Source organism: Equus przewalskii, chromosome 1 (assembly GCF_037783145.1).
Source record: "Equus przewalskii isolate Varuska chromosome 1, EquPr2, whole genome shotgun sequence".
NCBI classification, from domain to species: domain Eukaryota; kingdom Metazoa; phylum Chordata; class Mammalia; order Perissodactyla; family Equidae; genus Equus; species Equus przewalskii.
In genome coordinates this window covers 100,521,106-100,534,438 of record NC_091831.1, presented here as the reverse complement: position 1 = coordinate 100,534,438, position 13,333 = coordinate 100,521,106, and the positions used below count along the sequence as shown (strand labels likewise).

The 13,333-nt window shown below is 40.2% G+C and overlaps 1 protein-coding gene across 7 annotated transcripts in view; it reads right to left on the bottom strand.

The window, feature by feature from the left end:
- Positions 1-13,333, bottom strand: part of MCTP2 (multiple C2 and transmembrane domain containing 2) — a 222,974-nt gene that overhangs the window by 127,164 nt on the left and 82,477 nt on the right. For all 7 annotated transcript variants that reach the window (XM_008535761.2, XM_070618934.1, XM_008535767.2 and 4 more), the window contains exon 8: positions 10,026-10,061. In XM_008535761.2, the coding sequence (XP_008533983.1) occupies positions 10,026-10,061 (36 nt within the window). The remainder of the gene's footprint in view (positions 1-10,025; positions 10,062-13,333) is intronic.

Below are 13,333 nucleotides of genomic sequence, written 5' to 3'. Positions count from 1 at the left end.
GCATAGACTGCTATATTTGAAGGAGAAATAAATGGACTGAAGAATTTAAATGGCGTTGAGTATCATGGTAAAGCAATGAATTTCTAACACTATATATTCATTCCTGTCATCTGCTCAATATATCTTCGAGATCATTTAGACACCAATTTGCTCGGACACCAGTTAGTCACAATTTATCACAACAAATGGTATGTCAGTACCATATTAATCATATACCAGCTTACCTCACCAACACACATCGCTCCACCACTCTTAATAAATGACGCAACAATGCCACACCAAGCGTTTGGTTGATCATTTTATGACAACCTAAAGCAAAATACATTTAAGGAAATCTATACTCTCAAATTTCATATTTGTGTTACTTTGCTCTTGAAATGAGCACGTGTGTGTGCACACACTCACACAGGGATTTTGGAGGTGCTAAGACAGAACGTGGAAAGCAGATGGGAAAAGAATTAATTTAAAAAAAATCCCTCCTCTGGAGAACATGAACAATTATTTCGTACCTTCTGTTTGCAGTTGGGTTGTTGATATAATATATTCAATAATGAAGGTTTATGAAATAAAGTTCAGCAAGTTCATATTTGTTAAAAACCACATACACCATCACAATTATAAACAGACACATATAAATATATATGTTTATATGTTTATATATCTATATGCATGCATAAAGATATAGACACACTTACTATATTTTATAGCTTATTAAGGACAGGGGCTGAAAACTTCTATCTTTAAAAAGAAAATGAGATTTTGATTCATACATCCTGCTGCAATTTCCTTTTTTATTTTTTTCCTCCTTAAAGTTTGACTTGCCAACCAACACGCTAAAGCATGACCCGTCCCATGGCCATGCTTCAAAGTCCCGACAGATATATTCCTCCCTAAACACTGCAACTATTTCAAAATCCTTTTTATAAAGAAGGGAGTAATGTCCACAAGGGATCAAAGGGCATCCTACAGTCTGGCAATTGCCTAAGAAAAATGGCAGTGCTTCTATGAAATATGCTCTAAAATAATTTTGTGGCTTGGTATGTCCTAATTTCAAATTGGATGTTTATCTTGGAAAGGCTTCTATCTAACTTGTCCATAAAACAGCCCCACTTAGCTCTATGAGCTCTGTGAAAATGGAATCCAAAGCTGGTTATTAAGGGGGCCTAGAGATAAGTTCCATATGGCAGAACAGCATGGGAGGGCAAGGCAAAGGCCTACATCAGGCGAGGCTTGGCTGGAGCTCCTGATCTATCCACGGACACTCGTTGCATTACACCATAACATCTGGATTATTGCTTGTAATGTCCCTGGGAAATATCCACTTTCCATCAAAGCCTTTATCTATCTCAGTCGGACTTTGAACATTTTAGTATTTAACGCAGTCATGTTTGATGTGATGGACTTGCTCTTTGCCGTCCAAGATTTTTTTACCCCCTTCCTAAAGGCAGGGTAGGAAAAGAGAAGTATTTATTGCAGAGTTCACAGATAGAAAAGAACAGAAGACCTTTATTCTACTTATTTCATCCCAAATATTTCTGCAAAATCCACTATAAGATTACATCCAAATAAAGTTCTATGTGAGCAACAGATTCTGGGGCGTGTGTATGAGCTTTAAAGAAGTTTCTTAATTGCTTTAACGTTTCTCTTCCAGCCTTGAGACTTGTGATGAGGCTTAAGAGTGGAGTCTGGAGTTTGCAGCAGCGTCTGGGCCATCCTGTGTGTGCACTGGTGCAGGGCTGGGCTCTCCAAATCTTTTGTGCTCTTCCAACACTCCCTTTCTCCCCACAATAAATCGACTCCTCTCCACTCACTCTGTTAGCTCAATAGCTCGGGTTTTCCCCGTCTGTGCCTGAGCCTATAAGTGAAATTTGTCATCTTAATGCAGCTTGGAATGTGAAAGGAGAGAAGGAAATGACCCATCAAAGGAGCAGCCCACCCCACCTGAGCTGAAACAAACATTGGGAGATAGAGCAAAGTTTCTGGGTCCTGACCCTAATTTCTCAGCAGACATAACGGATAAAATATGGTACATCAGGGTTTTGTTATTTTTCTCTTTCCTCCCAAAGGGTCAGAACCTTTCGCTATTTCTATGTTGATTCATTCATAGAGTCTCTCTTCCTTAGCCCCCACCCCACCAAATCCACACCCATTCTTCTAAACAAAAGGAGTGACTTCCATCTGAAACACACAAGTGAGTTATTACCAGTGGAAACAAGGTGTGATATTTAACTGAGAAACCTACTGACTTTTGTGAAAACGAAACAGTTTCAAAAACATTAATTTACTTCTGAGTCTTGAAAATCCCACAGGCAAGGAAGGAAGGGAAGAAAGGAGAGAGATTGAAAGTATAAGCTGGGGAGCTTCTGCTCACTTCCAACAGGTGGAGAATTCGCAGGAGTTTTTGATCTAGTAACAGACTCTCAAAACAGTAAAGAGACTGTCATTCCGGGGACACATAAAATGGATTACAGCTTGGCAACACGCATTATTTGAGGATCTTGGCCAAGAGGCATGCTGGGAAGATGGTGCTGTAGACTCCAGTGTCCTGTTTCCTTGGCGTGGCTGCAAAGGAAAACCCAGAGATGCCGGACATGTCAGCTCGGTGCTGCCTATCTGTCCGAGTCAGGAAGACTGGCAGAGAGGTCAGGAGTAAAGAAAGATCCTGAAAAGAGGGCACGGAGTCCAGGAGCTGGGGCTGCAGCCTGTGGTCATCAAAAGCAATGTTCTATTTGGCTGTGCCACAGTCCAGAACTGGCTATGCTGACCAATGCCATAAGATAATTATTCAAAGTACTCCCTTGGGTGTAACAAAATACCAAAAAATAAAAAAGGATGAAAGTTTTTAAAAGGGGCAGTGAAAAAAGTTTTCCACAAGATTTTTCTAGTAGGGCATGCCTCCTAGGTGTTCGGGTACTTTTCATAACATCTCATTTATGGAAGTATAAAAATCTGTGGTCCAGTGTTGCCAATGCATCTTATTTTGACCCTCATTAATTATTTGTCCTAAGTCATTGTGAGAGAGAAGGCAATGGAAACAAATGCATGAAAAAAACCCGAACTTTGTAAGCCAAGTAAACAGCAAAGCTAGACTCCAACGAGGTTGGCACTGCTGAGAAAAGCTAAGGGAGAACATTCAGTCTATAAAAGGTTTCCTTGAAATATTCCTTCCAAGCTTTTTCCGCATGTACAACTACTGCTCATTGTCAACAGCTTTTACAGCGTGACACGAGAAGATCCATACATTCATGCAACAGGCTCCCAGAAAAGCTGCTCTCAGCAGCTCCTTATATCATCTGAAGAGAATCCTGAGGCATAAATCCTCCTCCAACTACACAGAAATCCCCGCATAAGGATAGAAAGAAAGCCTTTTAAATTTCCCACATGGACATGGACACGAAAGATGAGATTTATATTCGCAGATGAAAACTACATCACAGCCCCAAGGATGTGAATACCAAGACAATAGCTGCAAAAATTGCAGATTCAATTTAACTGTTTTTAATTATGAGGGAATATCATTGTTCCATTTTTGCACTTAAAGATAAAAATTAGATTGAGAGAAAATTTTTAAAAAATAGACAAAGTCTATAAATGCCTGATGACTCTCAGGGTTTAGGACCAGGAAAATGCTTCAAATGCATTGACTATTTACTACTACTTAAAAAAACAAAGACAAAAAAAATGTAAGGGCATGTGATTAGACAAGATTTTCTTTTATGCCCTGACCTCTGGGAAGCCCCAAGTTCAATGTTGTGCTCGTGTGCAATAACCTTCCTCATCTTGTATTTCTTGATTCACATGTGTCATCCTCACGACTTCAAGGGCATCCCTGTCCGGGACTAGAACACAGGGAAGCCAAGGACATGCTCACTCTCAGGCTTCTGCACGGGCAGGGCTGGCACCTGCGACTGAGTGGCTTGTGATGGTTTCCACTCTGGGCACCTCGTTTGCCTCACCCTAATCCAAGCTCTACCTAAGATTTAGCAGTGCTGGCCACTGGTCTACAAGGCCTGCCCTTCTTCCTTCTCTAGTTTTTTCTCCTACTCCTCCCAACATCCCATGTCATACCGTGGTCCACACCAGGGGTTCTCGAACACAAACGTGCATCAGAATCACCTGGAAGTCTTGCTAAAAGATTGCTGGGGCCTATCCCCAGAATTTCTGATTCAACTTCTGAAATGGGGGCCAAGAACTTCCATTTCTAACAATTTCCAAGTGATGCTCATGCTGCTGGTGCAGGGCCTCACCCGCCTGCAAGGCCAGGATAAGGGTCCAGTTGCAGTCTGAATATCCCCGCCTCTCTACTCTCATCTCTCCTACTAACTCATCAGTTCTGATGGCCAAGTCTGATCCATCGTCGAACTCCCAGGACAGTATTTCCTGCCAATATAGTATGTGCTCAGTGAGAGGTTTTTGGCTAGAATTGAGTCTAATGTCACTGCTGGGAGAGATTTGATGAAAAGTTTAGGAAGGCAGTGGCTTTGTCCTTCTGGCCTGGAGCACACACAGGTCTGAGAGTTCCAAGAGATGCATGGCCTCACGTGAGCATGACTGAGGCCCCCAGAAATGAGGACAGCCTCTAGAGGTCATTCCGCCCAGGGTAACAGTGACCTGGACTTCATAACAAGGCAACAGAAGCATTGGGGTTAAGCTATTCAGCAGCGGGCCCGTGAAATGCCACTTCTAGACAGACAGATAGACAGATAGACAGGAAGACACAGACAGACGTATAGACAGACAAATAAATTAAATTATATATATAGATAGATACACACAGATATATAGACAAATAAATTACATAGATTAAATGAGATATATAAAGACAGACAGAGAGAGATAGGTATACAGGTATATAGATATATATGGCTGTTTTGGGTATGCAATTTTCCAAGCCTTTGAGTTTAATCAAGAAAGTAAAAAGGTAAAAAGTGCTACTATGGGTGAACATATGAGTTCGGCTAAGAATATACGAAAACAGAAAAGAACAAAACAAACAAAAAGTACTCTATTGATTGGGAAAGTGCTCGAGGCACAATACCCTCCCTTTAGTTCCTCAAATGAACCACACTTCTGGCAAAAGGCTTTGCTTGTATGACTTCCTGGGCCTACACAGAAGTGAGGGATGTGAGTGCAAATAGAGAAAGAGGGGCAGTGACAGAGGGCACTGACCGATAAAGTGGGAGGAGAGGCTTCCATGCCAGTGTGAGCAGCTCCTTCTAGGCCCAAACCATATGACTAGACAAAACCATCATGTAAACTTCCTCCTGTTTCTCACCCGGGTGCTCATCACAGAGCAGGTCATCATGGATAGAGAGAGAGAGCGAGCGAGCAAGAGCTTCTCTGCAAATTCTTTGGCTGTCCTCCTTCAGTTTGAGTTCCCCCACAGTAAACTAGCCTTGTGGCAAGACACCTGCCAGAAGCTAAATATGTTAAAACCACGCTTCACGAGAGCCGGTGGAATCTGAGCCCTTAGCAAAATGATAAAGCCTCTAAGCACGCTGTGGTGAAGTGCTTAACTTGCCCTGAGGTCGTAAGCGAATAGGCCTCTGCCAAGTGTTCAGAAGCAAACTGGACACTGTCAACCCGCAGGACCGAGTCAAAGGCAAAAGCAGAACCGTAATCATCTTGGCCAAGACTTCCCGGATTTCACTCCCTCGGCCAGGCAGCTAACCCAGAGTCAGTCGCCCCAGGGACAGAAGGAGAGCGGAGGGGTCAGAACTCAAAGAGGTGCCACATCACCCCACAGCAAGAGAGCACACCCTATCAATGTTCACAAGACCCAACCAATACCCTGTCACGGGAGCTACTATGCCACCAGTCTGGGGTCGGCAGACTTCAAAAGCCAGAGTGGAAAAACAAGCAGCGAGAGGAGGTGCTGGTCCAGGCAACAGGACAGCTCTTGGGGTTCCAGACCAACCTAAGGAAAACATTTCTACCAATTCTGCCTTCTGAGAGGCTGCCTGCCTGCCACACGTCCTAGAGGTCAGGGAGATAGAAACAGAGGGACAGACAGAGCAAAAGGAATAAAGAGAAAGTGGAAAAGGAGAAAGAAGACAAGGGAGGACATGGCCTAATTTCACGCAGAGCCCTCATCATTTGATTCACGAGTCTTACAAAGTAATGACATGAAAGAAAGTACCAAAAAGAGCCAGACTCAAGGGCCTAGCCTCTATATTTTGCTTCACAATCCAACAGGAAAAGAAAACCATTCCAGGTACTGAAAACAGAGGGACTGTGATGCAGGCAACTAGTGTCACAGGCGAGGGGACTGCTGAGAGACCAGAGGACACTGAGCAAACACAGGAGAGCGGCAGCAGAAAGGACTCGCAGGCTGCAGCAGGGCACAGCAGGGGACAGCAAACTTCTCCCATAAAGGTCCAGGTCGTATTTAGGATTGTGGGCCATAAAGTCTCTGTTCCAACTACTCTACTCTGCCACTGTCAGCCAGAGACAATTTATACACGAATGGGTGCAGATGTGTTCCAAAAACACTTTATCTGCAAAAATAGACAAAGAGCTGGATTTTGTCCTCAGGTGAAATTCCACAATTCCTGGGTGACAGAGACAAAAAGAGTAAATCCCAGGGTCAGGATCATCTGATAGAAGCTGAAGCCACAGCAGGTCGGACTAACGGAAGATGCAAAATGCAACATGTCTGAGACACCATGTGAAAGAGCAGGAGAGGGAGAAATATCCCATCTTCTCCCTTCTCCCACCCTTCAGTGTCCTGGCAATTCCACTCATTGTGTAAAGCCAGCTGGGGGCCTCCTGACAGGGGACCTAGAAAATGCATCCTGCAGTGGTCAGCCCCTACAATAAGAGAGAGGAACAGAGATAAAAGAATATGAGGCCAAATGGGCCAAAAATTGGCACCGCTGGTCAACTAATCTCATACAGAAAAAAATATCAGGGGCCAGCGCGGTGGTGCAGCGGTTAAGCAGGCACGCTCTACTCGGCGGTCTGGGGTTCACAGGTTGGGATCCTGGGTGCAGACATGGCACCACTTGGCAAGGCCTCCTGTGGTAGGCGTCCCACACATAAAGTAGGGGAAGATGTGCGCAGATCTTAGCTCAGGGCCAGGCTTCCTCAGCAAAAAGAGGAGGATTGGCAGTATTTAGCTCAGGGCTAATCTTCCTTAAAAAACAGAAAAATATCACACTAGTATAGGACATGTCTCTTACCTCAGATCTCTGAGATATAAACGCAGGAAACAGTGGCTCACAAGATTGGTAATGTGAGAATATATACTTATCTCAGTGCAAATTCACCTATAGTAAAGGAAATCCATAACAAAAGGGGGGCTGTGATCAGCCAGGGCACCTTTACAGACCCAAATGAAAGCAAGTGCGGTGTGCATGTGTGTGTGCAGGTGTGTGCACATAATTTGTGAATACAATCAGTGATTCATCAATTCCATTTTTTATCATTGCATTTTTTCCCCATTAGACTATTTGATATGAGAAGTAACTCTGTTAATTTTCTCTCTATATAACTGTTACATACGTTGGAAAGGGCGAAGGAAGGTTTGGAAATCGATCTGTTTACAGCAAAGATTATGTCTAATAAGTATCCAAAAAGAAGTAGGTATCCGATTCAGCCCCTATTTGATCAAATTCTCAATGCTTATTTTTAAATCCTCATCAGAAGGTAAACGAAAGCTTTTGGCTGAAACCTAAACCTATTTTTAAGGGCAATTTCTACATATTTACTGTCTTAAAATCCAGGTCAGTGTAATAAAGACGCACTTTAAAAGACACTCCACAACGACTCTGCCATTCTGGGGCCCTTTGGACGCTGTAAAATTATAAATGTATGGGTTTAAGAGCAATTATCTAAATAAAGTTAAGTTACTATAAGAATTAGATTGAGGTGAAAAAGTCAATGACATCTTATAGGTAACACTTTACTTAGGACCAGCAAAATTTTAGATACTCACAGCTAAGCAATCTCCTTTATGTCAAACTTCTGTTACCTAATTTTTAAATATAATATGGAAATCCTAAAAAAGAAGCTTATAGTTTAAAAATACCAAGATAGGGTGAACAGGGTATTTTAACTACTTTTAGAGAGGGTTAATCACAGTGTCTATAGATTTTGCATGTGACTCATTTCCATAAGCCATATTAGAAACTCTCTCACTCTTCTCTCCAAAACTGTGAGCCCTAAGGAGCAAAAAGTCAGCCTAACAACTGACATTCTTCACCAGTATATAAACTGCATCTCCCATATAAGATCACAAATAGCCTTCACTGAGCTCTATTCAGGTAAGGTTTTATTAAACACAGGTAGCTGGTCTGGGCATTTATTAAGTCTCTGAGCCCAGCACACTGAACTCAAAATTCTGGAAACTACCACGATAGGGAAAAAAGAAGAGAGCAGCTCAGTAGTAAGACAGCACTCCACAAGACAGATATAAATACTGCTCTCCAGGATCCTCTGTGCCTTTCATATTTTTGATATCTTTATCCAGGCCGTCAACATTCTTCCATAACCTCGCCTGTGCTCCCCAGACTCGCGTATTCCCCAAGCTCACAATTTTTCTTTCGAGCCTTTATGTTCTTCCACAAACTGCCAGTGCTCGTCCACAGGCCGGAGCTCCCTAACTAAAGATGGTTATTGATGTACAGTACCACTGCTTTAGTGCAGCGGCAGAATCAATAAACGAGAAAATACTGCTTTGTCAGGTTTCACCAAAGCATGCTGGGAAACTTTACTGCTTTAGATGGTTACAGAAACTCTTAATATGGGAGAGAGAGAGCTGGGCTCCCTTCTGCGGTGAGAAATGATGTTCTTCTCCCCTCTAGTGACTATAAAGGAATAAGACAAAAGTTGGAGGAATTTTTGAGACAGCTTCACGTTTTATTTATCGTCTCCTCATTTTATTTCTAAAAAGAACCAGGGTCTTGGAAACCAAGTCAATGGGTAGGACGACAAAACACCTTATCATGGTTATTCCTAAAGTGTTCAAAATGCAAAGGATATACATTTTAGTAAGAGTTGGAATTTTGATCCCTTTAGATTTTAAAAAGCAAGGTTTGGAAAGTTTGCCTTTCTTCCGAAATGCCTCAGGGCTGGTCAGGTGACGGACCTTGTTCTCTCTCTGTCTTTCTCTTTCACGTACACATACTCTTACATACTAACAAAATCCTGGTTTCAATCTCCTTATTTTACAGAGAAGTAAACCACTGAAGTACAGTGAGGTTAGAAATTGGAGCTGGCATATATTTGTGCACATATGTGTGTGTGTAAATAAATACATATAAAGAGATCATCAACGCATCCTCCCGCCCCAGTCACACACACATCATGGCCGCCTCCATGTTGGTTATTTCTCTTTAAAAAGTAGCAGAGCTGCTAAAGTTACAAATACTCTTTCGGTTTTGTTTGTTTATTTTTACACTAATTCTGACAGCCACTTAGATTACAATGTGATAATTTAATAACCTGATAAATTAATAATGCATTCCTACTTTGGTACACCTAAACTTTTTACAAATCGGAAAACAGCGTATAATTGCTTAAAAAGATAATAACAATGTATAAAACCATCAATAGTTCACGAAGAAATCTTTAAAGAAACTCACCAAAAAAAGTAATAAATGGTAAAATAAAAGTAATATGAAGAGATTTATAAAATATACAGTATATATATTCCACTCAATCTTTTCATTGCCCCAATAACACCAAAGCTAGTTTCCATCTTATGGTAAATAACTTCCTAAAGGATTAAATCTAACTGCTCTACACTCCAAATAATGCGAGCTTAATGAAGTGTAACATTCTAACGTGGCCGGTACATAGAAAATGTCATCACTAAACCAAGTGTAAGTTCAAACATCTGGCTGTGCCCTTATTAAATGAAATTTTAAAAGGGAGGTTATTTCCTTCTTATTTATAACAGCAGTAACAGGAAAGGAGGTCGTTCCATGCAAAGGGTGGATAATATCAATCATATATACATTTGTGTCTCCTACAAAGAGGAACTTTTTACCAAACGATGTAAAGAAAAAAATAGCTATATTTACCTTGCTCGCACTCAACCGCTTCCGATTTGACCAACGCTAAGGATTGTGTCCGTTGGATGGTGAGAAATGGCAAAATGAAAAGAAATCGAATTGTTAGCATAATTACTATATTAGTTACATGGTGCTGACTACATTCAAACAACTAACACCCAAGTTCTGAGGTTACAGAGAAAGCACATTTGAGCAAGAACATAGTAACATAGAAAAATCACATTTCTTTGGTTGTTGAATGGTTGAATGGTTCTACACCATTTTCTCACTGCATTCAATAATGAAAACATAAGGACATAGGAATACTGCTCAGTCCTTAGAAGCACATTTATGTTTTTGATTGCCTTAAAACACTATAATTTTACCTCTAAAGGCAAAGCGAAAATGCAGATTTCTCTTACTTGAAATATTTGGATAGGATTAAGAAAATGTTTCAGAACTTCATGGACAACGTCAGTTCATGTTTAGGTTTTCATAGTTTTAGACACTAGAAAAAATAACTCCATTTACCTCCACTGCTTAAATCTCAATATGCAAAATAATAGAAAAAAATAGGAGTCATTTCTGCATAATTAAGAAAAATAGGCTAATTCGGCACTGTGAGAGAGAAGAAAAAATTTTCTGGACAGCAAGTAACTTCACCGCTGTTCTCTTTTGATCTCTCATTTGTCATGCTAAGTCTGCTGAATTTCGTCTACAATTAAAATTCTCCCCTAGCAGAATCCTCTCATTACTCCTGTCACCGGCCAGCACTGCGAAGCTCTACTCTGGCTGGTTAACCACCTAACTGGATGTTAAAACTTGGATAAATTTGGGAGATTACAACTCAATTATGAATCTAATCGAGCAGACCGCATTTACTATTATGTTTAGGGAAAAAATACCTTTAGGCAAATGACCTATCCACTTTGCCAATAAGTCTTCCTAATAAATTAGAAAGCAGAAAATAAACAGTCTTTGCGGGAAATCCACTTACATTCCAGTGACTGGCAACTAGAAACATTGGTACAGAAATTACTTGAAAATATTCTTCACCAAAAACACTTCCCCTGATGAAATTCTGAGTTCAGGATTCAGCACAGGACACAGAGTTACAGATACTACAATCTGAGTATGAAAATCAGTTCTTTTTGTATTTTCTCAACAACATATTGACAAGTATTTTCACCCAAAACAATCACCAAAATTAATTAACATCTTCCAGGTACATGTGGCTTTTTAGGGCCCTTTGACAAATAACATTCGATTTTTATAACAATCATAAAAGATAAACAAAATTGATAAGGAAAAAATGGAAAATGAGTATTACTGTCTGCTCACGACAATACTAAGAGCTATCACATATTGAGTGTCTATTCCACGGCAAGCTCCATATTTGATAATCCCAATCTTCATAATCCTATAAAAGATTTTTTATCCTCCTTTCACACATGAGGAATTGTAGCTGAGAGAGCTTAAGTAATTCTATGAATTTGACCTGATTACTTAACTTCTCAAAACTAGAAAGTAGTGGGGCTGGGATTCAAACCCAGGCAGTCTGATGACAGAGACCATAATTCTAACAATCCTATTTTTGCCAAGAAAAAGAAATAGATAGCAGGTTTGTCAGCCTTCCAGCCAGTGCCTCATCTTCTAAGTATACGATTCCCATATACCCCTGCATCCCTGGACATGAGGGTCAATTCATGGACATTTTACACGTTAAGGTTTTTGTCAGCTTGGTTCGAAAACGACAAAGACTGCCTCAATGACGACAGGAAGAAATCTGGGTACAGAACTGAGAATTCAAACTGAAATCTTTTCATCACACAAATTAAAATGGGAATTTATAAACACATTATTCCCAATCAAATTATCTATTGTCTTCCCAGTCTTCAATGTTACCTATTCCCATTTAAAAACCCAATATAGGGATGCCTTTAAATATTAAACTCAATGAAAAGGACAAACGTTTCCTGATATCTACGCTATCGGAAGGGCCCCTAATATGCACCAGAAGCTGAATAACCCCACACGACCCAGGATAAATTCTTCCTTGCTCAGGGATACTTGGGTCAAGAATATAAATAGAAAAACAAAACTACCAATCAGAACAAATGAGAGCAGGCAGGTTTTTCTATATTATAATACCCCATAAAATATATATAAAATAAACGTATCATCCACTAGACCTTTGCCGGACAAGCAAAGAACAAAGAAAATAAGAAAGCACATGAGCAAGCAGATATACAGCCTGACACACTCTCAAAAACAGGAGGTGGGGGAGTCAGAGGAAAGAAGGACCAAACTGAAAAAGATGACAAGTGTGGCTACTTTAAGGACTTGGAAAAGATACTCTCTGTGATGTTTTACAAAAATAAACTCAAACTGCATCTAGTATTAATTGCTCTGCAATTCGAAAGAAATTTTAACTAAAACGGCATTATTTTAAAACTCCAAATTCTGGCAATACGTAAATATATTTTAAGTGGCAATATTACTGCCAAACATATTCCAATATCCTACAGAAAAATTCGCAAGGGGAATAAATATGCAGGTAGCATGCAGCTTAAACAGACAGCTATTTTCATGAGGAAATTATCCAACTTTATAAACCTCACTTACATATGTAAGAAATTTCCAGAACGTATCAGCTGGCAATTGCTCAACCATGTGGCAAATGATACCTATTTACATTGCAGGTTATTTTAACCTGGCATCAGCTCAGGGAGCTGGTCACCTACTGTACTCATTGATGCTGCCATACTGTCAAGACTAAGAGAAGCTAAGGAAAACCTCTCCTTCATTATGCTGGATAGAAAAAAGTTTATTTTCAACACCAATTTAAGGCATTTTAACATCAAAATACCTGCTTTCTTGAGGTCTCCAGTTTTAACAGCGCCACTTCTTAAAAAATTGGTAAATGGAGTTTTTTTTTTTGTAGTTATGGTCAAGTAAATGCTCATAAGTAGAGAATTAAAACTAAAAATAGCAGTTATTTAGTTGACCCTCTGGCAACTGAAAAGTCACCGTGCAGCTTTCCCAATTCTTTAAGCTATCTTCTGTGAGTTTACCAGTAAACCAGTCATGATTTTCATCATGAAAGTCAGTTTACAACTAAAAGCCAAGGTGACGTCAACGTGAAGAATATTCTCATTGTTCCCACTGACTGAGTTCAAGCTGTATTATTGGAGGCCTAATTTATAAACAGGCTTCAGATTTTCATACCAGATTCTAAACATGCTTCAATTTTTTAAGTAGGTATTTTAGTTGGCTTTAAGAATACCTTTCAAATAAGTTATAAACAAAGATGCTTTATGTTATTATTTTAATTCTTG